General features: G+C 40.6%; 1 protein-coding gene and 1 pseudogene across 1 annotated transcript in view; both read right to left on the bottom strand.

Moving 5' to 3' along the window:
- The window catches only part of SKAP1 (src kinase associated phosphoprotein 1), a 389,237-nt gene that overhangs the window by 529 nt on the left and 363,226 nt on the right, over nucleotides 1-25,482 (bottom strand). Inside the window, exon 12 of the mRNA XM_006889464.1 lies at nucleotides 21,037-21,137. Within this exon, the coding sequence (XP_006889526.1) occupies nucleotides 21,037-21,137 (101 nt within the window). The remainder of the gene's footprint in view (nucleotides 1-21,036; nucleotides 21,138-25,482) is intronic.
- LOC102847474 lies at nucleotides 13,763-14,218 on the bottom strand (annotated as a pseudogene).

The raw sequence follows: 25,482 nt of genomic DNA, 5'->3' as shown, positions 1-25,482 counted from the left end.
ATGATGGATCAGAACAATGTTTGTTCCCTGGGAACTTACATCTAATAATGGGCTCTGGAGTCAGACAGACTGGGATCTATCCTTGCTCGATCATTTAGTAGCTGTGTGGCCTTAATTTCTCCTAGCTTTAGCTTCCTAATCTGTGAGAGCAGGGATAATATCCTTCTTTCCCCATGTTGTGGGAAGATAAGTGACACCATAGAAGTGAAAACAATGAAAAGCTGGTACATAGTAGGTGGCCTAAACATTAAGCTCCAACCTGGGAAGAGATGGCGGGCTGGGAGATACAACAATAATGACAATAACAGTTCTCTGCCATCAAGTCCTGACTCATAGTGACCCTCTGTTGGGTTTCTGAGGCTCTAAATCTTAACAGGAAGTGGAGCTCTGGTGGCCTAGTGCCAAGAAGCTGTGCTGCAATCCCAAAAGCATGTGGTTCAAGGTTACCAGCTGCTCTACATGAAAAGGATGGGCAATCCCCTCCCGTGCAATTAACTGCCTCTGAAAAACCCACCAGAAGGTCAATTATGGGTTGGTTCCAACTCTATGGTACACAACAACAACAGTACTAATCAATGCCTTGAATGGTGGCTTGTTGTTGTTGTTCTTATGTGTTGTTGAGTCACTTGTGACTCATAGTAATCCCATGTACAAGAGCCCTAAACCCTGCTCTATCCTGTGCCAACCTTACTGTCTCTGACACACCTACCCCCATTACCACACTGACTGAATGAATCCATCTCATTGAGGGCCTTCCTCTCTTGTGCTGTCCCTCTATCCTCCCAAGCATGATGTCCCTCTCCAAGGACTGGCCCTGCCTTGCAACATGTCCAAAGTAGGCCAGATGGAGCTTCAGAATCATTGCCTCCAAGGAGCAGCCTGGTCTCACCCTCTCTAGGACAAACCTGTTTGTTTTCCTAGCAGTCCATGGTATATTCAACACTCTTCTCCAGCACCACAGTTCAAAAGTATCAATTCTTTATCATCCGTAGTCACTGTCCAGCTCTCTGACGCATAGCAAGTGACTGCGAAGACTATGGAATGGTAGCTTAGTGGTAAGGAATTGTGAATTGGTAATGTGCAAAATGGTATGTGGTTCAAAACCACAAACTGCTCCACAGAAGAATGATGAGGAATCTCCTCTCATGTAATTAACTGCCTCTGAAAAACTGCTGCTGCAGATTATCCCAAAGTGGCTAGAAGAGTACACTAACAGGGAACTGCCAGAAGTTTAAACTGGGTTTAGAAGAGGCCACGGCACCAGAGATAGCATTTAAAGAAAAAACAAGAAACTTAACAGGAAGGGACTGTTGACCTTTCTCCCTCAGAACAGCTGGTGGATTTGAACTTTAGGACTTCCAGTGAGCAGCTCAATACCCAATGTACTCTACCACCAGATACAAGGGAGGAACAAAGAAGAAAGGGACTGAAAGGGTTTAAAAGAAGGGCTGGTCCCACAGTGTTGAGGACATGGCCTTTGGACACAGAAAAGCTTTTAGGAAGAACACTAGTTGAACATTGTTATGACTGTTGCTAAAAGTACCAGAAAAATATTTTTTTGTGTATTCTGATTGTTACGTGTTTGCTCATCATCAATTTCTGATGGATCACCAGTTATCCATGTGACAGATTACGTACGTATGTCCTAAATTCAACCCATTGCACCCACTCTAATCTTTATTTTCAAGTAATCTTCACCTCCTGTGCTTGTTATCTCAATGTCTGATACCACTATATTCAGTTACCCAAGTCAGAAACTCAGGAATTTTCCCTGATTTCATTTCCTTCTTCCAGTCAACTCCCAAGTCCTACTGTTTGCCTCTCCAAAATATTCCTCAAATGTGTCCACCATTTCCACTGCCAATACCTTATGGAATGTCACTGTCATCTTCATAAATGACTACAGAAACAACCTCTGAATTGGCCTCTGTATCTCTATTCTTGGTCCCTCCAGTTTAGGAAGCTAACACACATGGACAATATCACTCTGCTTGAAATTCTGCTGTCCGCAGTCAACGTTTTTTTGGTGTATATGGCCCTGTGTGACCTGGCTCCTGTCATTAGCAGAGTTACTCATCCCCCAACTTCTTTTACTTTCAGTAGAAGAAAGCTGCTTTCAGTTGCTCTCATGGCCCACTGGCTCTCACTTCAGAAACTTTCTGCTGTCTGGTTAGCTTTTTTATTCCCTCTACCCTTTGTGGGGCTTGCTCATAAGCAGCAGCCATATTTCAATCCTAGGTCTCTTGTGCTCTGGAAGCCTCTCCTTGATGTGCTATGCCCGAGTAGAGCACTTTGGCTATATGGTCCACAGTCTGTGTATCTCTCTGCCTTCATCTCAGTCACCAGTCAGAATGATCTGTGAGGGTGGGACCTCATTGGTTTTCTATGCTGTGGTTTAGCACGGAGGGAGGACAAGTAAGTATCTCAAGTGAAGTTTATGAAGAAATTAAGGGAACAGTGGGGATTAATACTCTCACTTGAGCAGATTTAGCTACATCCAACTCCAAGATATTCCCTTGGTAACTGAACTGGCTGTGGCAGGAAGAGAGCAACTGCCTTTGGAGACCATCTTCCCCAAAAGGTCCCTGAATACTATGACATGAGTGTGAAATGCCACAAGAAGTGAGATCTTTAAAAGACCTAAGAATTATCTTCTTAAAATCAGTCTTAAATAAATAAATAAATGTGTCTACCCCGCCTCCTCTGATCTGTATATCCACCTTTTCATTTACTTCACATGCTAGGACAGCATCCCACCATCACCCCCCACCCCTCCAGTCTGCACTGCTTAATAGTCAGCCAGAATTCCTTAGTCCAACTTATCAGGATGTTTTAAAATTCTTCCAGGTTCAGGTTATGGTGTCATCTGTTTTCCAATACTGAAGTCAAGAAGCTAAGGGAGTTTCTGCTTTAAGTTTTCTTACATTGCTGTCTGCGCTTACCACATTGCTGGAACATCCATGCCTATAGGGCCTTGCTCGGAAGGAGAAATGAATACTTCATCTTCCCTTTCTACTGTAACTAAAAAACAAACCAAAACAAAACAACCAGCTTCAGCTTTTCTGTAGTTGCCTGGCAGTCTTTGAGGAAAGTCAGCTTGTTTAAACAGGTATGAAGTGTGGTCTACCTGCCAGATGCTGTGATGTTCATCACCAGCAGGGGCCGTGGGGAATGACTGCTCTTGGTAGGTGCCTTCGAGCAGGTTCCAGTTCATCGTGACCCTCTCTGTACAACAGGATGAAACACTGCCCAGACCTGCTCCATCTTCACAACTGTTGCTATGTTTGAGACCATTGTTGAAGCCATTCTGTCTATCCATGTAATTGAAGGTCTTCTTAGTGAGGGACCAATTAGGGTCCTAATTTTGACTTGTATTTTGAAGCATTTCCCTTGAGCATTAACATCAAGAGTAGGGACTGGCATCTTGGGAAATCCTCTCTGCCAACTTGAGGGTATACATAGGAAGCAGATGAAAACTTTGCAGGATATCTGCAAAGCCTGAGTCCTCAGTCAGGTCTCTCTTGTTTGAGTGGAGTATTGACCATGCCTACTGCAGACAAAGTAGTTTCATCACAGTGGTAAGAACTGGTATTAGGGCTGTCAGCTCTCTGTCCTTCAAAACAAAAGAGGTGGCAGAAGTGTGAGGAGATGGCACAGTCTCAAAGACCATATGTCTCCTGCTGTGGGAGCTTTGGGAGTTTAATCAAAGCACCTACAGGTCTAAAGATCCAACTGTCTTTTCCAGATTTTATCCCCTGGCTGGATACCCAAAAAGGACTGCAGGGCTGAGATGTTCAAAGCATGAATGGAAAATTTCTAGCTTTCTCTTCCACTATCACCCCCCATGCATTGCTCTAGCCCAGCCTGAACACCACGAGGTATTTTAAAATAATTTCTACTTTGATGAATTGCTGGGGAGTCCACAATTGCTCATAATCAAAGGGAGAAAAATGCAAATGAGATCCGGCCGAGAACTATCACCACCAAACGTTTATTTCACTGCACAGTGCCAAAAAGAATTAAAACAACATTAAACTCACAGCAATCATGTTTAAGCCCTCGTTTCCAAGTGCCAAATTGCACCACTCTGGATCATACAGATGTTCGTTAATTATGCTAATTTTTATTAAACTATTAAAATGGAGAGAGTACTGGCTCAGCCAGGCAGACCTCAGCTCTGAATGAACTCTGCTCTTGTCTAGAGGTGCTAATTTACTGCATTTTTGTTAAGTTGCTGATTCCTGGATTTTAGTTTTAGGGTGGCAGACGGAACCAAATTCCTTGGACCAATGTTTTCAGTGCAGTCTGACTTCTTTTTTGCCCAGATGTTTGGCAAGACTGGAATAATGCTCAAAGAGCTGCAGGAAACTTGAAGCCCTTAGTGCAGAAGTAGATCTACCCTCCAGGTTGGTAACTACACCTATATGTGACAATGTTAGGACAGAAGAGTCAACAGTACACAGGACTTCCCTTGGTTAATTCCATACGCACTGTGTGTGGGCAGCTAAAGCTACGGATGTTCATGATACAAAACTGTTGATGATAGTTGCTCTGGATAAGAATATAAATAGCCACTAAACAACAATAACAAACAGAATCCTTTCACATCAGTGCTTGCTTCTTGCCATTTTTAAAAGAAACTTTTCACTGGAAGGAAGCACATGTGGTTTGCTCTCATCATGGATATTTCTTGGCTTGAAAATCCCTTTCAGTACTAGTACTGACTCCTTGAAACTCCAAAATGAAGGGCTTTTTAAAGGGAAGAACAATTATTTGGTCTCCATTGTGCAGGTGAAACAGTAGCTGTGGTGGCCTTGTGGGTAAGGTGTTGTGGTGCCAACTCAAAGGCAAGCAGTTCGGATCCACCAGATTCTTTGTGAGAGAAGATGGACAATTTCCTCTCGTGTGCTTTACAAGCCTCTGAAAACCCACAGCAGGGTCAGCTATGAGTCAGTTCAGACTCAACAGCAAAGAGAGAAAAAAGAGAGCAAGAAGAGAGAAAGAAAGAGGGGAAGAGACATAGTTTTAAGAACCTATTTGTCTGGAGGAATGGAGTCTCCAGTGAACCTGAAATTGGAGCAGCTCTTACCTTTAGCAACAAGCAGAAGTGTTTATGAAGGTTGCATACTGCCATAAAAGGATTTATGCTGCTAATCTCTTATCAATAAGTAAAAAAAACCAGACAAACCAAGCAAACAAACCCTGCCAAACCTGCCATAAAAAGAAGAGTAAATTCTAGAAACAAAAAGCAGTATGGCCACCAACCACAGGCATGTTGCGCAGCTTGACTCTGCCTCAAGTGGTTTCCCTAGTGCGGTTTATGCTTTCAAGACTATCATGGACCTCCTCAGTATTTGCCTGTTACAGGGCCCTGAGTTCCTGTGTGGTGCTGCAGAAATACCCTGTCAGTAGGTGTCAGGGGATACCAGAGGAAGAGTGGGGACCAGCAGGCGCCTATCATAAGCCTTAAAAGAGATTAAATACTCCTACTCCATGATTGCTACATTTTAATTTCTCTCTTCCCTGCTGGTTCCTATTTGTCTAAGCGCTTCCATGGCTCCCCTGGAGTAGCACAGACATGACCTGGAATGACCATCCTGTCTTGGGATGAGAATTCAATTTCTAGGCTCAGTGAATCTCAGGCTGTTGCAACAAAAGGAACTCGCCATCCTCTAGGACAAAATTCTCAAACCAGAGTCTGTGAACCCTAGTCTGTCTGTAGATGGATGTTAAGGAATTGGAATTCCCTGAACTTGGTGTAACATATGTGTGCACATGTGTGTCAGTCTTCTGAGTGAGGCTCAGATAGGTTATTAGATTCTCAGAGGGTTCTGTGACTGTCCACTGTTTATGAACTAATTAATGCTCTGGAGTAAAGACACAATGGTCTTTTCCCACTGGATTTGATACAAAGTGTCAATTAAAGTCCCCTTAAATACTGTGAAAGAGCTCTCTGGGCTTGGAGCTGGGCTGTGGCAATATAGGTAAACATCCCCAGAAGGTTGAGATTGTTGGGTAATATGGGACCTTTTATGGCATCTCCCTCTGGAAATTGAGGAAGAAAACTGAGATCAACCATTATGCCAACTACACTTACTCCTTCTATGCTAAACCCTAAATGAAGAGACAGGCTGTATGGATCTAGCACTGTGGTTCCTACATAAAAATAGTAGGTGGTCACAGTATAGTCCATCACCAGTTGACTAAAGGAACTAAAAGACCAGGAAAAGCTCTACCACTTGAAACACCTCCAGCCTATTATAAACGGGCTCCTGATAATGAAAACAAAACACAACAGTGGAACCTAGTTCTTTCCATGCAGTGTTTCATAGGCTTCAACCTTCTAGTTGCTCAGTCTGTTCCCTCTTCACTGCCTGAGCTCCTCTTTCACTGTGCCTTTAAAGTGGTGTCATCTTAAAAACTTCTATTCCAATCAACACAGTGGGTTTTGGAACTAGTTGCTTGTTGCTGCTGCTTCTCCTGAGAATGTTAGCAGAAATATTCTCTTTTTACATTGAATTGGGCTTTAATAAACTGTGGGACAAGAAGCCCAGAAACATCTTATTTTTGTTCTTTTAACCATTGAAGTTTACCATATAGTTCCTGTAAACAAAAGAATTCCTCTTTAAGAGAATCAATCAGCTCCTAACACAAAAGATCAATAAATGCTTGATATATGTAGGAGAAAGGCCAATCAATCAATCACAGAATTATTGGTTTAAGATTGCTTATTCCTCTTATTAGAGTTTGTGCATCATACATTATTATTTGTAAGGTTCGGAAATTTGAATTCCTAAGCAGAGTAGCTCATATTATTCTACGGTCAGTAAAACTTTATATTTTTAACTCTGGACTGGCTCACAATTTTTCCATTCCTAAAACCTGGCTTTAGAAAGGGAACACTTCTTAAGATATTGTAAGTTATTAATTAGGGCTCCAATGCACTATTCTTTCACATGTTGATAAAAAAAATAAAAATGGGAGCAGGAATTGGTCACAAAAGACAAACAGGTGCCAGTTATGTGAACATAAATTATTTCACGCAGAGATTCTCCAGAGGAGAGAGGAAATGGTCAGTTGGGTGAATGGTAGGTTGGTGCAGTTAAAACCTGTGACAGGATCAGTGCTCAGTGCTTGGCGGAAGCTGAGGGCAGCCTGGCAGACTCTCTTGCTTGTTTTACAACCTCACTTAAGTTCTCGACAATCATTATCTCTTTACTCATAAATTCAGAATTTTGGTCTAGAAATCATAATAAAAAATGATCTGTAAAATTTGCCTCTGCTGAGTCATTTTTATTTACTGTTACCTTTTAGGCTACCTGTGAATCTGGAGGTAGACAGACTTGGATTTGGGAAAGGAGACAGGGAAAGGCTGTGTGGTCAGTGAAAGCAGCCGTGACAGGCATCTCAGCTTTCTAAGGATAAGAGGAATATGTCAGCAACATGAGGGTCTGAATACAGTTGAGAATGAGGGCCTTGATGTTTGGATTTAAGTCTGAAGCTTATGTCCTAAACAGGAGAACGTGTGTCAAGGAAAGGGGAGCATGCATGGCTGTGCACAAACTGGTGGCTGTTGATGACTTACGTTCTTGCAAAACAGAGTGGTGTGCAAGAGTATGAGAGAAATTCCAAGATGTGATATAGCAAGAGGGAAGGTGAAACAGGCCTGTAAGGAAGAAGATAAAGTAACAAGCAACTTGAACTTTACCTAAAGAGGAGAGAATGGGTAGAAGAAAAAGTAAACACTTTGCAGATGGGAGAAAACAAGGTGCCAAGTGCAGAATTCAGGAACAATAGAGACAGCACCATTTTGGAGCTGATAGAATTGTGATACCATGTGAGACCGGCGTATTAATATGTATTCCATAAACTGCGCAGCTCGCAGCTCTGCACTGCTCTGTTTTGCTCTGACCGCAGTACCAGCCTCAGGCACCACAACACAATTTGGAAACAATGTGACGGAAATGTTTAATCTGCTCGGCCCATCTGTGCTGCGTATTTCTCCAGATCTCCCTGAGAGAGGCGCCTTGAATCTCCACATTGCCTTTAATATTCTCCTAAATCACCTCCCCACTGCACTTCAAGGGCCATTGCTACAATATCACAGGTTCATCTAAAGTGCAATGGGGAGGGGGGCTGGGGGGCAGATGCAGGCTGGGATATTTTTTATTTTAAAATAATTTCCAGAGATCGTCTTTTCAGTTTCCTTTAGAAAAAAAAAAGAAAGAAAAGTTATTCTACTGTTGCTGTAAGGTTATTGAGGTTGTTTGGTGCAAAACAGGGTAGAATAGAGCGAAATCATTCTCCTAAGAATTATTTTTATTAATCTCAATTCTCTCAATTGGACATGGGAGGGGTGAGCAGATGCTCATCTCCTCTTATCTCTTTTTCCTTGCACCTTGCTGGGGTGATGTGTTATGTGTTCATTTGGAGCTAGTGCCTGCCTGCTTCACGCTCTCTACCTCAGGTATTGGCTGTGGTAGGTCCCAGGGCGAGCCTGGACTCTGCCCTGCTCATAACAAAGCCAGCTCAACTCAGGACAGGTTTATATTTAGTCCCTGGTCTATGTGCCCTGTCTATATGAATAGTCTATGTGAAACTGTCTGTATTCATTTTAGCCTAGAACCTCGTATGCTCTCTCTGAAGTACAAATGTTGGATGTCAGGTCTCCATGGCCTTTTCCCATTTGATTATGCCAGATTCAGCGATTTGGAGCTGGAACGTAGGAAGCTGGGGTGGGTTTTACAGAAAGAAGGGATGATGACAAGTCACCATGTTCCAGACCCTAAACAAATGGGAAGAGTTGCACATCACCAAGAAAATTAGGATTCCTTTTGCTTTGTGAATTAAAGAAATGAATAATTTAATCCTCAAGATTGTTCCGGCGAGGGAACGGCAACGTCCCAGTTGCGAAGCCCTACAGCCTGTCGGTGTGTTACATCATCTGCACACATAGGCGTTTCCATGACAACCGCTTATAGCTTCATTTCCTGGATCCCTCTAGGGGGTGTCACAGCCAGATCCACCTGCTTTTCACCCTACCCTCGGTGGGGTCATGGTAAGGTCGCCAGAATAAATGAACGCGGGTACTAATGATCTGTTTACTGCTGTTTATGCTCTGTGTGTGTCAGGGGCACGCACATTTAGAGAGCTCATTATGGTTGCAATTAGAATGCACCATCGCTAGATATTTAACTCCTTTTTCTTTTAAATTAGCATTTTAATAACATTCTTTGAGCAGAGAAACAAAATGACCATTTTTCACGGACAAACTTCTAGCTGTAGGTGCAACTTTAATGGCAAAGTTGTGAAGGGGAAAGAAGAGAGGGGGGAAAAAAACCCAGGCCATTTTTACTACTCTCACCCTCCTCTTTACCAAAAGGATATTTTTATTTGCTTTCTAACACACTCAATTTCCTAAATTTGTTTTGAATCCAATTATTTTGGGTGGTTTAAAGTACTGCACTCTTGTTGGACGGAAATTAGAAGCAATTGAAATTAACTTTCTATGTGACCTGTGAAAGGGGCTAAAATAATTACAAGTGTGTATAGGAAACTCTTCAAAAGATCCTTGCTGCTGGATTGGGCTGTATTCTGATGATTACAATTATCAGAACATCTTTATACAAGAACCACAAGGGTTATTTCCTTTAAAAAGGTGATTGCAATTCCTGTTTCAGTTCTGTAATTATCAGGATTATTTTATAAAGGGTAAATTATGACAAGAATTTGTAATTATAGACGAGCCAAAGAAGAAGCAGGAAGAACGAAAATAATAATACAACGTAATTTGCCATTTAAAAATGGTGAGATCTTTATGCATCAAAAAGCAGGAGAGAACAAACAGGAAAGAGACAGTGCAGATCTGTTCCATCAGAGTGTTCTATGAGGCATTGCTTTTTAGGAACAGCCACCACCTTTTTTTTTAGGTGTTTACAGATGCTCTGTTTGTGGAAAGTAGAGTGAAAAATAACAATTTGAATGTTTCGATTATCTTTCCAAGTCCGTTCCATTTTCATTATTTATTTCCTATAAATCGGGACCTTGCTGAACATAACTCTGCAGACAAGGAGGTGGATGGGACAGCCAATGTGAACGAGGAGATAGATGGTGGGTGCGTGTAAGATAGATGCTATGCGTTTATGAAAAGGAGCAGTATGTCTGCATGTGAATATCCACAGAGTAGAGCAAGCAAGCGTGTAAACGGTAACGGGTATTTATAGGTGGGGGAAAAGGTGCAAGGGAGCCTCTGTGAGAACAGGCACACAGCTTGAAAAGGTTTTAGGTTTTTCATACCCTCTTGGAATTTACTTCCAAGTTCTGCCTAAGCTGTACCATGTCTGCTGAGGCTCTTGTGAAACTTCCCAAGCCTTTCCATGACAACAGACAGGCAGAAGACTTAGGAGGTCAACAGCTGAAAAGGAATGTTAGGACAAGGAGATCTTTATCATCATCAAAATAATCTAACTTAAAAATCTAGTCACAGAAAGAAGAAAAATTTAGACATGCTGGGGGTGCAGGGAAGGTAGCATTTAGAAAAATGCCGGTTTAATACATTTACTACTTTAGTATTAGTTTAGTTGCACCTTGAAATCTGCCATTTCATAAATAAAATACGGATGGCACAGCCTATAATTTGATGATAGCTACCCCAGGACATATCTAGATGCACTTCTGTTATTTTAATTAAATACTGCATTATGGTCTGTGACAACTACATAGCTACAGCGTAAATGAATTCAGAATTAAAGTGTTACTTAGGCATCCAGTAATTTTTGTTTCATTCCTCAGTTTTACAAAGCAAATAGCTATAAAATCAAGATGTTTGTTCATTTACAGATGGAGCAGGGTTGTTGTTGCTGTTTTTTTCCTCCTTAATCCTCATTGCACAAAAAAAAGACAGAGCTCAGAGTCTGGCTTCCAACCCTCTTAGCTTATGAGCCACATCACAAAGAAAAACACATCCTCTTCACTATAATGTGAAATGCTGAATATTAATTGCTGGTATTATGCTTATCTTTCTAGCCGGGTTCTGTCTTTTAACAATTATTCTCGGAGCTGCAGTCTTGCACTGCCAGGAGATTTTTCTCCTTTGTTTAACAGAAACCTATTTTATTTTATTTTACAAAAAACCTTAAAGTTCACAATGCTTGTTGGACGTCTTCAGCATTTGGAACTCTTTCCAAAGACCAGAATATTACTGGGAACAGAGAAACAGCTGAATCTGTTAAAATGGTGATGGGCATTTCTGCATCTAAAATAAAAAAAAAATTTCATTCTAGAGATATTAATGCTTCCTTAATGAAACTGGAGAGAATTACAATTTGATATAACCAGTTGGTTAGTTTAAATGTCAGTTCACTAGAAACCATAAGAAAGATTCAGAATATTCTAACCCACTGGGCATATATTTCTCCCTAAAATTTGCCTGGTAAGAATAAGAGAATTTGTGTTCAAACCTGAGGGCCTAGTTGTGTCTTGAATGTGTCATATATATATATATATATATATATATATATATATATATATAAAAAGAAAAGTTTTTAAATAGAAAATTTTCCAAACCCATTGTATATTATTTCTAGTTTAAGAATCAATACAATTTAAAATTATATTTAAGTACCATACCTCTGGAAATGTCTGCTAATCCCAGCTCTTCTGTCCAGTGTGTTCTAACCTATTATCTCAACTATCCCATAACTATTCCTGTAAGCTGCACAGACATGTTTGCAATATAATTTGCCCAATATTTTGCTGGTTTGGCTGTAGAGCTGAACCTATACACTATAGGAAACACTGGCAGACAGGTTTGGGAAGGCTGAATTCCTTGTGAGAAAATAATTACAGAGAAACAAAGCTTTGTGACTCCTTCTAAATAGGGCACCTCACCAAAATGTCATCCAGCCTCTTTGGCAGGTTAGTGAGGAGTTTATTACTAAATCTCTGTCTAATAAATGTGCAGTTGACTCTGGAGGAGCTGCTTATTATAATACTGGCGGTGGGAAATGGAGGGAATGTCATAGTTAAAGACACAAATTTTCTCCATAATATATTCGAATGGAAACCTTTGAATCCAATACTACATGGGCATATCTAATAAATTCACAATATTTCCATCTCAACAGCCTTCACCAGTTAGTTTTAAAGATTTATGTGGTAAAAAATTACTCAGTGATGAATATGGTTTATTCTGTGCAGTATTGGAGGTATAAGGAATTAAACTACCGTCTTTAACAGTGAATTTATTATTACCTCTGTCAAAAGACGAAGCCTTTAACAGCATTTGTTATAAATTCACTGCAAAATAAATGGCTGGAATTTTTTACACTGGAGTTTATAAAGCATTGGGTGATTCTGAGCATTAACCTAACCCTGCCATTGCTTATGTGGTTCTAGGTAAACAGTTCTGTCTGGGTCTTGTAGTTAATTCTCTGGTCTGGGACTTTCCACCTGGCTGAGTGTGTGTGTGTGTGTGTGTGTGTGTGTGTGTGTAACTAGGACAAGAGCTTAGAGGGGTAAGAAGTTTAAAAAAATCATTGTTTTGTTTTTTAAAAAAGGGTTGTATAACACATGATTATGTTTGGAGAGTAGAGCTGATATGTAGTTGGGCCTCTTGTTAGCAGGTTACATGCCTGTATATACACACACATACACAAATATGTACACCTTCTCTCTTTTGTCCTCTCTGGGAATGGGTGTCCCCTCATTTATAAAAATTACCTGGAAGGAATGAGGCTGCCAGGGTTTGTTCTAGACGATTGGTTCCTGTCTGGGGGAAAGGAATGGCCTCTACTGAATTTGACCGGTATATGACCGTTGCCTTCCAGCTGACCCCAAATCCTATTCCCATCTCCTAGCTCCATAGCCTCCCATAGGGATTATTAATGAGAGAAAACACCACCATCATCATCATCTTCGTCATCACAGCACAATGTTGACCTGCTTGTTAACATGAAATGGGGTGGTGGGGACAGCTTCTGCTTCTCTTTGGTATCATCATAAATAAGAAAAGATATTTTCTGATAGTATTTCCCTCTCCCACCCCCTTTGGTTAGGTCAGAGGTGAATAACAAGTTCTTTGACAGACATCAATCAGTTTCCTCATCACACTGTTTGGGCAATCTGTGCCCCAGGCCTGTATTCTACCCACTTACTACCCCTGAATTATCTCGGATACACCTCCTCACCCATCCCCCACTCAGCCATGCAGAGGGCATGGTGCCTGAGGAAGTCCTAAATGGACACTAGATGTCACCAAACACCTCTTTTCCCTCAGAGTCTTGAAATAAAAAAAATTTTTTTTAACAAAATCCTTCATTTAAAGCAATTGAAGGAATGAACTTATTTGTTTTTATGAGGGTTGTTGTCACATGCAACTAAGCACACTTAAAAGAGGAAGTACTGCTGCATTCAGATAATTTTTTATAACATGCAAATCTCTTTTGAAGAGGCTGAGTTCGAGGGGAAAGGGCTATATTCTTCCTAAGTTGCTCTTCGGGGAAATAGGTAGGGAATATTGGGCTTTAAAAGTTTCATGATAACAACCAGTGTGTTATGCTAACCTAGTCCAGGTGTGTGGGGAACAGGCCTGCTATCTTCAGATAACTAGAAGTTGGGTTTGGAGCCACCTCAGCTCAATGTTGGAAGCTAATGGTCAATCTGGGTGACAAAGTTGGTATATCCTTGACCATATAAGGCCTTGATCATCTGATAGCACCATATTTTCTTTTTAAAAAAATTCATGTCTTCTATTAACTCACAATTACTTGTCCTCTGGTTTGTTGAAGCAACATTTGCCACAGCAATGTCTATCAAAGTGGCTGCGTAAAAATTCCAGCGCACTACATTCATCTGAAGGACACTCCTGATAGAGCAACTAATTTTGCCATTCTCATTCACCTCATAGTATTTCAGAACAGCCAGCTTCACCTTCTTTCTCTTATGCTTATTCTTCTTGGGAGTGATGTACGACTTCTTTTCTTAGCACTACCACAAAGTCTCAGTATAAGGTGAAGAGTGGACTCCTTTTTGGATATTGTAGTCAGACAAGGTCTGCTCATCTTCCAATTGCATTCCAGCAAAGATGGGTCTTTGTTGATCAGGAGGAATTCCTTCCTTACCCTGAATCTTGGTCTTGACATTGTCAGTTGTGTCCAAGGGTTCAACCTCGAGCACAATGGTATTTATTCCCTGTGAGGGTTTTTATGAAAATCTTCATCTTGGCAGTGGTTCCACCATGGATGTTGGATCCAGCATCATGTTTGATGTTACCCTTGACCCTGACTGTAAAGCTTTCTGTTTTACATATCTAGTGCACTACTAGCAGAAGAGAAAACCCAAAGCTTGCCATGTTTAGTCCTAGCCTTCCCACTTGGGCTAAGCCTTCTCTTGAATATAACTCTTTCAGGGGGCAGTCATTTTGGAAACTGGGGCTGCCAAACTTATTTTCCAAGGCTTGTTTCCATAGAAATAAGTAACTGGATGTGGTTTTAGGGGCTCTGGTGGTCTAGTGGCAAGAAGCTGTGTTGCAATCCCGAACAGACGTGGTTTGAGGCCACCAGCTGCTCCATGGGGGAAATATGGGCAATCTTGTTCTGTGCAATTACTGCCTCTGAAAACTCACTGGAGGGTCAGCTATGGGTTGGTTCTGGTTTGACTATACACAACTACAACAAAGACAATTTATCAGGAGCACAATCCAAGCCTGAGAGATTCCTGTTGTCTCAGTTTACTTTAAGTGAAAGACTTCTTTCAAATTCAGTTGAGAGTTTCTCTTTAAGTCAGCCCTATCTGTTGGACAATTCGTGTTATAGCCATAAATTACTTCTGCAGCTGGAAGCTCAGGTTTTAAATGGGCATTTATTCTAGAGTTATCATGCATCATAGAATTAGCACCGTTATTATTTAGAAAGAAGAATGTAGTCAACATGCTCTAATGAGAGACCTTGGAGCCAGGAATACAGTGTTATGTTCTGAAAGCTGAGACTTTGTGACTTCTTTTGACCAAACAGAAGTGCCTCATCTTCTTTTCTCCTAGTATAACAAATGACGACCGAGGTGCTGGTCCACAGAAAGGGCTTTGAGATCTTCAGATAAAAGGAACCAAGCCAGGGCTCAGCACTATCACATGGAGGGTGATTCAGCACCTGCCCCGTCATGCATGGTAGCCAGGCTGAATGGATTTTTGGAGTACACCTGTTGTTGAAACCCTGCCAAGTACTGATGGCCACTAACCCCCAAATCACTTTTCCTCACTGTTGATGTTTGGAATGTCAGACAGGACTGAGCAGCAGCCGGTGTGTATTTCAAACACAGCAGATGGATTTTTATATTAGCTCCTATTTCATGTTCAGGCAGAGCGACCGCCACACTAAAACCACAGCCTCAATGCTGCCGAGTTTGCTTCTGTGAGATTAATTCTGTGAAATTAATTGGGACAAGATTGAAAAGGAAATTAAAATGCAGCTGAGTGAACAGGCCTTTCAAACACCTTTTTCCTGCTCTATTCAAACTTGAATTCTGTGGTGGTCGCAGGCATCATGTGAAGTAATTTATGAGAGGCAGGCTCTCAGGAGCCATTGGTTACGTATGAGGAGACCTGCACAAGCGCCACAATCTGGAGCCGCTGAAGAGCGCTAAACACCCTGCTGTGGCCTGAGCTGTGTCCAGGCACTGGGGAGGAAGGGAAGCTTAGTCCCTGCACCACAGAAAGCTGTTCAGAAAGATCTGGGTCCAAGAGGGAATGCAGGAACATCCGCTGGAAGCACAGATCTGCTTCGTTATTAAAATCTCCCTTTAATATATTTTAAGACCCAAATTGGAACTCAGTGAATTAAGTGAGCATGAAGCTGCATGGGGCCTGAGATGTAGGGATGTGTTGAGGGAGGTCAGTGGGAGGCCTTCTGCTGACTGTGCCACTGGTTACTGTTTCAGAGCTTGGATGCATGCTTCGGTCTCCCTCTGTACAAGAAGTTTGAACTATCTCTTGGCTATCAGTGATGGAATCTCTCAGGCCCCCAAATACACGGTGGATTTCCAACAGGCGTTTTCACTGTGTAGTTTTCTATGTCCAAGTCAGAACCTTTTGTGATTTTGAGAAATATGATGAAGAGTCCCTGGCAATGTGTGTCAGTTACTTCTTTCTTAGTTCACTAATAATTTATCAACTACCTACTATGTGACAATGCTGACACAATGTCACACATACTTACTATGTGACAAAAGATTGACTTTATTGTTAGTAGAAGGGAGGAGAATATAACAGTGCGGTATTTTAAAGCAAACACTGCCTTACACAGTTTTGTAAGCTCACAGCTCCCTTGCATGCTCATTTCCTATGAGCACAATGCACATTATGTGCACGTGTGTTACGTGAGCACATTATAAATAAGAAAATATGCTAGTTGCCACTCTAGACGCCGGTACTTTATACAATTCTCTAATAAACACATCACAATAACTTTATGAACAGAAGCTATTCTAGTTTTCACTGATAAGGAAATAGAGGATTAACAATATTAGTATCTTTGCTCAGGGTCATGTAAATAATCATTTGTTACCAGTACTTATTTGTTTCCCTAAAAGCAGGTGATGGGCCATTTTGTTATCTGTTCAACCAAACACTTTGGAGATTTTTTTAAAAGGATCATTCTTTCTGGGATCATTTTTGTTCAAAGACGTAACTAAAATACTCTCTTAAGTTTGCCCCTAAGATCCTAGGTTTCAATCTTGGGTTATACTTGGCAACTATTAAGACAGCAGTGTTCAGCAGGAAGCCCAAGGACAAAGCTGTCATCTCATCCCTTACTCAGCCTTCTCCACTTTACTGACCTATCCAGGGGCTCATCCTTTCTTCCAACCTACCCATTTCAGAATATTTATTTAATTAGACTAGAAAATCAGCATCCATGAAGATCAATAACAAAAGAGCTGGTAGCTGGATTTAAAAAAATCTGAACAAGTAATTGAATACACTCACACACACACACACACACACACACACACACGTGTGTGTGTGTAACTTTTTTTGGCAGTGATCAGGCTCATCATGGTTGTTGTTAGGTGCCACTAAGTCAAGTATGACTCATAGTGACTCCATGAACAACAGACCTGAACCCTGTCCTATCCTGTGCCATCCTCATCACCCCTGATACACTTGAGCCCATTGCTACAGTCATGGTGTCAACCTATTGTTGGGATCTTCCTTTCTTTCTCTTTTTACCTTTCCAAGGAATAGCCTCTCCTAGCAACATGCCTAAAGTATGAGAGATAAAGCTTCATCATCTTTGTCTCTAAGAAGCACTCTGGTTGCACTTTTTCCAAGACATATCTGTTCTTTTGTCAGTCCATGGGATATTCAGTATTCTTCTTCAAAACCACAATTCAAAGGCATCAATTCTTCTGTCATCTTTATTCACTGTTCAGCTCTCAGGTGCAGAGCAAGTGATTGAAAAGACCATTCATTGAATCAGGCACACCTTAGTCTCCAAAATTATATCATTGCTCTTCAGTATTTTAGAGGGGTCTCTAACAGTAGACTTGTCTAATGCAATATCTCTCCTGATTTCTTCACTGTTGGTACCAAGGGTGCTGAGTGTTGATCCAAGTAAGATGAAATAATTGGTAATTTCAATCATTTCTCTATCATGATGATCCAATGGTGACATTTGTTTTCTTGATGTTGGGATGTAATCCATATTGAATTCTGTAGTTCTTGATTTTTCTCTAGCAAGCATTTTAAGTCTTCCTCACTTTCAGCAATCTAAGTTGTGTCATCTGCGTAACACAGGTTGTTGGTGAATCTTCTCTGACCTTGTGCTGCATTCCTCTGAAGCAGAACAGACTTCCATAGGGCAACCAAGGAGGTCAGCTGTGTCACCACCCATCATGGTAGGAACTAGAATGTCTGAGGTAGAAGGAACCTTAGAGACTATTTAATACAACTCCTTATTTTTCGGTGAGGCAACAAGTCCAGGTAAGCTGAGCTGTGCCTAGTTACATTTTGCCTTCTCTTTTTCCTCTCAGAAACTTTGCCCATGTTCCTAAACAGCCAGTTTTTCTTGCCTGACTCAAAGTTTCACTGAACAGAGAGAAAAATAAAATGGCACATTCCAGAATGAAATAAAACTTGGGTCACTTCTATTCTTTTGTTTTTTTATTTTTATTTTTATTTTTTTTATTTTTGTGTGCGTGTACCGTCAAATTAGATCTGACTGGTACAGGAGGAGATTGTCCCTCCTTCCCCGGCAGAGCATCTGGTGGATTCGAACCGTGCGCCTCTGGGATACTTCTATTCTTTCAGGTGTGAGGTAGACTGCAGAAGTTGTATACAACTAATTCTAACAAAGAAAAGGGCTAAACTGTAAATTATTTAGGATTCATGTGAGGAAAAATTTCAGAAAGTAGGAGTGACTGAACTTCTGAATAAACAGATGGCTGGGAATGGTAGTGGAATCTCCTTTATTATCTGTTTGAATTGGTTCATTTATGTTTCTTAGAGGCAAATAAATGGATTGGGTGGCCTTTTAAGGTTCCTTCCTGTGTGAGGACTTTTATTGAGTTAGGTAATATAACAAAGGGAAATCCAATCTCTAATGCTCCCCAAGCCAACGTTAACTGGAATGAAGCTTTATGAGGGACATTTTAGTTGAGCTGCAGGAATTAGCAACCTGAAGAAGGGAAGCAACAGGAATAGCTTTTGGGAGAAGAAATGTGTTAAGATAATATAAGGGATGAAAATGGACCCTAGACCTTCCAGAAGGATGGAGAAAGTAACCAATGAAATCAGGGCAGTGAGGCATTCTCACTGAATTAGACTCTCAATCATTAGCTTTTAGTAATGGAAGAGGGCTGGTTTAAAAAACAAGTGAGGGAGGTTCCTTGTGTCCTTGGGATCTCTTAAAAACACAATACTGCAGACAGCTTTGTATGGAAGGGCAGGTCACAGCACGGCCTCTTCTAACTGGAGGAGAGGGAACCCCAGTGAGAAGCCATTAACAAAGGCGAAAGACATGCAAAACAAACAAAATAATCATGACAGAGGGAGAAGGCCAGCAGACAGTCTGGCTCTGTTTTGTCCCCCCTCCTGCTGCAGGCACCTCCAGACAATGTAAACAGTTAATTTGTTCACCTGCAGGCTCTGGGCAAACAGAGGCCTGGTCACACCTGAGCGGATAACTCGATTACCCCTGTAATGCCAGCGTGGTAATGTACACAAATTCTATTACACGGCAAATCTTGCTTTCGGGCATTTGAAATACCAATCAGGCCAATGTCCACTCCCTTCTTTGCTTCCAATTTATTTTTGGTATATTGGAACTGCTCTGAAATGGCACCGGGGTAGCATTGAGTTAGGAATATGGAAGAAATCACTAGAAGGTTATGATTTTATTCAGCAGGGCCTGCAGGCCTCTTACTTGCTTTTTAAGGGCTGGGCCTAAATTTTGTCCTTGTTTAAAGGGGATTCCTTGGAACCGCAGAAAGGTACCAAAGATAAGACTTGGTCTATTCCTTAAGGACTTCATGCTGTATTTTACACCAAGCCAAACAGCTGATCAAGGCACTAACATTCAGAGGACAAAGAGGAATGAATGGTAAAGGATGGGTTAAGCAGCAAGTGACTCTAGAGTTTTGTTTTTATGGAAGTATTTCCCACCAATCCACATATTCAGCAATTAAAGAGCAAACTGGTCCTATTTAAAAAAAAAGTTAATAGGGATTCACTGACCACATTAAAAAATAATCTTTAAGCAACTTCTTTCAGGGACAGAACCCATTATCCTAGATCATTTTAATATAGACTTGCATGAGCTTTGTTTAAAAAGATGATGCTACAAATCTCCAACAGTAGCTCATGATATTTCAATTTTTTCTATCACTGATAAGCAATGATAAATTCATGGTTTTAAAATGTTATTTAGAAATTATTTTTGTTTCTAGTCCAGTTTTTTATGATCAACAACACTACTTGTGAGATGATTACATGGGACTTGGGGTTAACCCTGAGGAAAAGAATAAAGTTAGTGTGTCCATGTGGGGTTGGAGCACTAAACTGGCCTTATCAGTAGTTACTCAAACTCACTGAGCTAATGATTCTTGATCCGTAGCTTCCCCACTACTGAATTACGTTACAAGATTGCTCATCTTGCCTGAATTTTTAAAATCGTACCATAAGGCAATAAATGATAAACATAGTAATGATCTTTAAGTACCAAAAGATTTTGAAAAAGATCAAGTTATTATTTTGCATAGTTTTAGCATGATATCTAAGGAGCCCTGGTGGTGCAGAGGTTAAGCACTCAGCTGCTCACTGTAAGGTTAGTAGTTCAAATCCACCAGCAGCTCCTAGAAAGAAATATGTAGCAGTCTGCTTCTGTGATGATTATAGCCTGTGAACTCTACAGGGCATTTCTACTCTGTTCTATAGTACTGACATGATTTGGAATTGATTGGATAGCAATGTGTTTGGTGTTTCGGGATCAGTATTATGTCTGTTCCATTTTTAAAACTTAAAACTAGTTCTTGAACCTAAATTTTCAATAAAAATTTCCACAGCAATCATAAACAAATGAGAATTTACTCTGTGTTTGAGAGAACCAAGTAATACACACAAGACAAATAAATGAATTGGAATAATCTGTACTATTAAAAGGGGGTTCTGGTGGCCTAGTGGTAAAGAGTTGCACTGCCAATCCAAAGGCAGATGGTGTGAATCTACCAGTTGTCCACAGGAGAAATATAGACAGTCTTCTACCATGTGATTTGTTGTCATTGTTGAAGAGTACCATTGATTCGGAACCAACCCATAGCTGACCCTCCAGCGTGTTTTCAGAGGCAGCTAACTGAATGGTAAGAAACTGCCCATTCTTCTCCCACATGTGATTTAGAGCTTCTGAAAACCTGCTGGAGGGTCAGCTACTTGTCAGTTCTGACTCATTCACACATAAAAACAACAACAACAAAACACCACCACCACCACATCATCAAAAGTCAAAAAAATAAAGTTTTGATTCAAGCCTCAAACTTTTATGTTCTTACCTTGCTCAGAATTCGGATGAGGTCACCTCGCTGGAAGGACAGTTCATCTGGCTGGTCACCATGACAATCCCATAGGCCCTGATAATAACTGGCATAGTCCACTGAACAAAAGGAGGAGAAATAAAAATTAAAGTGTAAAAAAAAAGTTTACTGCATATGGAAACCAGGGTTCTGATATCTGGAAACCTGAGATACAGGGGGTCAGGATGAGATACAGCCAAACATTCGGCTTTAGCAAAGGACTGTGGGAGAAGAGGATCATTAAATAACATTAAATATTTACAGATCAGCCCTAGTAAGATGCTAGTCAGTAAAATGATAAATATATTTATTAATAAAAGAAAATCAGGCAGGGAATTTTTCACTTGGTTTGTAAATAGGCAGCTTCTCTGCTAGACTTTCTTGATGCAGGACACCTAAACTCTGCAGTGTTTCTTTTCATCATACATCTGAAGGATCAGGGTAAGTCTCGGACTGCTGCTTATTTAAAAAAGAGGCTGAGTCAGCCAGCATGCTTCTGAACTGAAGCCTCCCATTTTGGCCTCTGTTACATAAGAACTTCATCCTGGATACTTCCTTCCCACCCAGGTACTATATGATCTAAACACCAATAAATACTGACATGGACGACCCAGTCTTTAAGTGGCACCAAGGGGGTGTCTCATCTATTACAATGAAATTCTGGGTGGGCGCCCTTTTCCAGCATCTCATTTGTAGACCCTGAACATGTCTGCCAAGATTTATCTGCAAGCCCCCAGGGGAACAGAAACTAAAGTGATCTGCATTAAAAATGAAAGCAACCGAAGACGACAAACTAAGCTTTAGAAGCAGCTAGAGAGATTTACTGGGCTTCTCAGCAAGACTAGATGGCAATGATGCCACTGGACAGCCATCGATTCTTAACAATGAAGAATTTATATTGATCTTCTTCTACCCGGAAAGGTTAAACACTAGAGTACAAAATGGGAGAGGATCTGGGGATTTGAATGGCAGAAGAACTAAAGCCCACTGGACCAGTAATATGATGGCAGTGTTCTTCATTTCTCTGGATGTTAGATATGAGAGTTGTGAATAAGAACCCTAGGAAGGATAAAATTCCTGTCAATAAGAATCAAGAGTTCTGTCTTCTAATTAAAATTCAAGTGATGGGGGTTATCTTAAGAATTTCTACATTCTTTTTCTTCATTTGTCTTGACTGTCCTATAAGTAGTGATGCTACTGGTCATTGAAGATGGGAACAGGGAAGAGGCAAATAGGCAGTGAGTGAATGGAGGCCCTAACCATATTTGCCATCTTGCTCTGTTTCTGTTGCCACCTTACAAGCAATTCAAATAATACAGGCTCAGTGGAACAAAATCTTTATGTGTCACTGGAAATTTTTTAGAGTTTTAGGAGAAGTTTAAAGTGCATTAAAATAAGAGAGAGTTATTTAGTTAAGACTGAGACATTGCAAATAGAAAATGTTTACCACACCGAAACTCAGGCATGTTTTCGTTACACAGAAAATTGTGCAGTAGACAACAGAGGGCAGCAAATAAAGCAACTTCAATGAAAACATTCTGCTGGAGTAAGAATATATTTGGAAGAAAAATACATTGGGAGAAAAATGATAATTATTGAAAAGATAAAATATATATTTTTTTTAAACTATAAAAGAATAGAAAAATACCAGTTCCTGAAAAGTGAAAGCAGTTTTCCCAAAGGATATATGAATGCATTTTCAGTTATAACAGAATTGATGAATCCTCTCAGGATTTTGACTAAATTAAGGAATAAAAAAATATTGACATCAGTATTCTCTGTGGATTTACAGATTCTTCATGGATTTCTATGTCATAAGCCATTATTTTATAAAAATATATTTTTAAAAACATAACTTGATATTTCTGAATGGCAAGAAGACTGATACAGTTATCGAGGTTAACAGACACAGTCACAGCATGTCTAATGTGGGGCAGTTCTTAAGATTATGGATAGCTTCTGGGTGTACATGTAAAAAGTGATTTGATATTGGGTAGATAAGGGAAATAGGAGAGCAGCTGGAAAAAAGCATATTGCAAAAATATAAAAGATCACAGGGAAGGCAAGAAGCTAGGAAGGAACTAGAAACCTTCCAGGAAAAAATAAAAGGCCTTCAGTTCTTCAGAAGCAATAGGCCAAAAGCTTAGGAATCCAGGATAGAGTCCCGTTTAACCTTTGAATAGGGGTAGTCATAACCATTATGATAAAAATATAGCTCTAAAAATAAGCAGGATTAAGGAATAAAAACTAAGAAAAACCTAGGCTATCTACATGGAGATATTTTGGTATTAAGGAAATCAGAGAGTTAATTCTGGACAACACTAGATGTGGACTCCCTGTTTAACACATGTGTGATTTGCATTTATATGTAGGTATATGTGCATCTCTACTTCAATCCTTTCTCAGTAGTCAATAAATATGTACATAGTAACAAGTGTCAGGGACTGTGCTACACAGTAGGACTGATGAAGTGAGCCAAACAAGGTGGGGGGAGGCAGTCACAGAACAGTTATGAAAATATTTATTTATTTATGATGACAAGATGTTTGTGAAGAAGTTGAAGATAGTATGGATATCAGGGAGTCTAACTTAGTCTGAGGGGTCAGGAATGGCTTCCCTGAAGCTTAAGCTTTGAAACACAAACCTGGGTGAGTGGATATTAGGTAAAGGCTTGAAATAGGGGACGAGGTGAGGCAGAAAGGGCTTTATTCTGAAAGTTGGCCTGAGAGAAAATCTGAAGGCCTCTGTGCTTGAAGGCCCTGCAGTTTGCAGATCAGTCCAGCTACTCCCTAAACTTGCCCAGCTCATCCTATACACGTTAATGCTGTTGTTGTTAGATGCCATCGAGTGGACTGTGACTATATGAACAACAGATTTCAACTTTGTCCTAATCATCTCTGATATGCTCGAGCCTGAGGAGACTGAACATATCAGAACTGTGAGAGGAACTGAGAGTCTGTGCGAGAGGCTCCATCCATCTGAGGACTGGGTTTAGGTCTTTAGGTTTACACTTCTCTGGCAGCAGTCTAAGATCAGAAATGGTGCAGGATTCTGACCATTTAATTAATTCAAAAACATCCCCATTCTCATTTTGAGGACATTATTCCATCTAATTATTTTTTTCCAGTCTGTCCATTTGGAATGAAAAACAAAAGAATAAAGCTTAATGCCAGCATTTCTCAATGTCTCTCCAAAAAAACGTAACTCTGCACTAAATAAAGCCTGGTAATTCAAAAGCAAAGTACTAATATATTCAGCATAAAACAGACAGAGGACCTAGAGCAATAAAGACACCACTAATAACTAAAACAGTTATAACAATTAACAACAATTACAATGATAGAGAAGCTAATGGGTATGATCACTGCATTTAAATTACTAGCAGAGCTGAGAAGGACTTTTTCAGGGGGTAAAAAAAAAGCAGCAACATCTTATTCTGTTTTTTATCCCATATAAGAGAAGCTAAGCTCCAAGCAAACAAAATGTTGCAAGAAGAACAGCAACAGAACAAGCTAAAAAGCAGTATTGCTTTCTCTTTTCTCTAGGTATTAATTGCAAAGCATTAGTCATTCCATGCCAAGTTCTTTATAACCAGTGATAGTCATTTCTTCTGTAACTGAGGCCAAGTTGGTGCTACTGTTGATGGAGTCAATATTTGAAAAGCAACCTCCATGGTGTGGAGAGTTCTATAGTACAAGGCCAAGAGACCTTTTTGTTTCTCCTCCTCCTGAGGAACAACAGAACCTGACCATGTTCCTTTTAAAGCTCATCTTTCACTTTAGGCTTTTGTTTAAGGGAGGCTGAGTAGCTCCTGAATTCAAGCTGTGACCAGAGAAAAAGAGAGTAAAGGGAGGCTAGCAGGTTGTTTACATTTTCTTGATGAGCAAAAGGACAGTGCCAATGAGGCCTGGAACTGGATACAGCCACTTGACAAATGAAGAAAAAGACAGACCAAAATGAGAAGTTGGATAAAGTTCTGCGAGAGCATGGCATGGTAAAACTTGGAAAAAGGAGGCCAAAGATGTGGCCTCATTGGAAGGGAGTGACAATGCTCAGTGCAGATACCTAATTCTTAATTCTTTCAGAAGGAAAGGTATGAAACAAGTCACCAAATTCCTTTTACGAGGGATGTTGTTGTTATGTGCCATGGAATCACCTGCGACCCTATGTACAACAGCCCTACACTGTGCGCTATCCTGTGCCAGTCTGTCTCTGACACACCTATCCCTGTTACCCCAGTGATGGAATCAATTGATCTCATTGACGGTCTTCCTCTCATGCACTGTCCCTCCACCCTCCCAAGCATGATATCCTTGAAGGACTGGTCCCTCCTTGCAACATGTCCAAAGTACGTCAGATGAAGCTTCAGAATCCTTGTCTCCAAGGAGCAGCCTGGCTTCACTCTCTCCAGGACAAACTTCTTTG

The sequence above is a fragment of the Elephantulus edwardii genome, unplaced genomic scaffold, assembly GCF_000299155.1.
Source record: "Elephantulus edwardii isolate Elephantulus edwardi_28Jun2011 unplaced genomic scaffold, EleEdw1.0 scaffold00077, whole genome shotgun sequence".
NCBI classification, from domain to species: Eukaryota; Metazoa; Chordata; class Mammalia; order Macroscelidea; family Macroscelididae; genus Elephantulus; species Elephantulus edwardii.
Note: the sequence above shows the minus strand (reverse complement) of the source record. Positions and strands in the feature narration are given on the sequence as shown.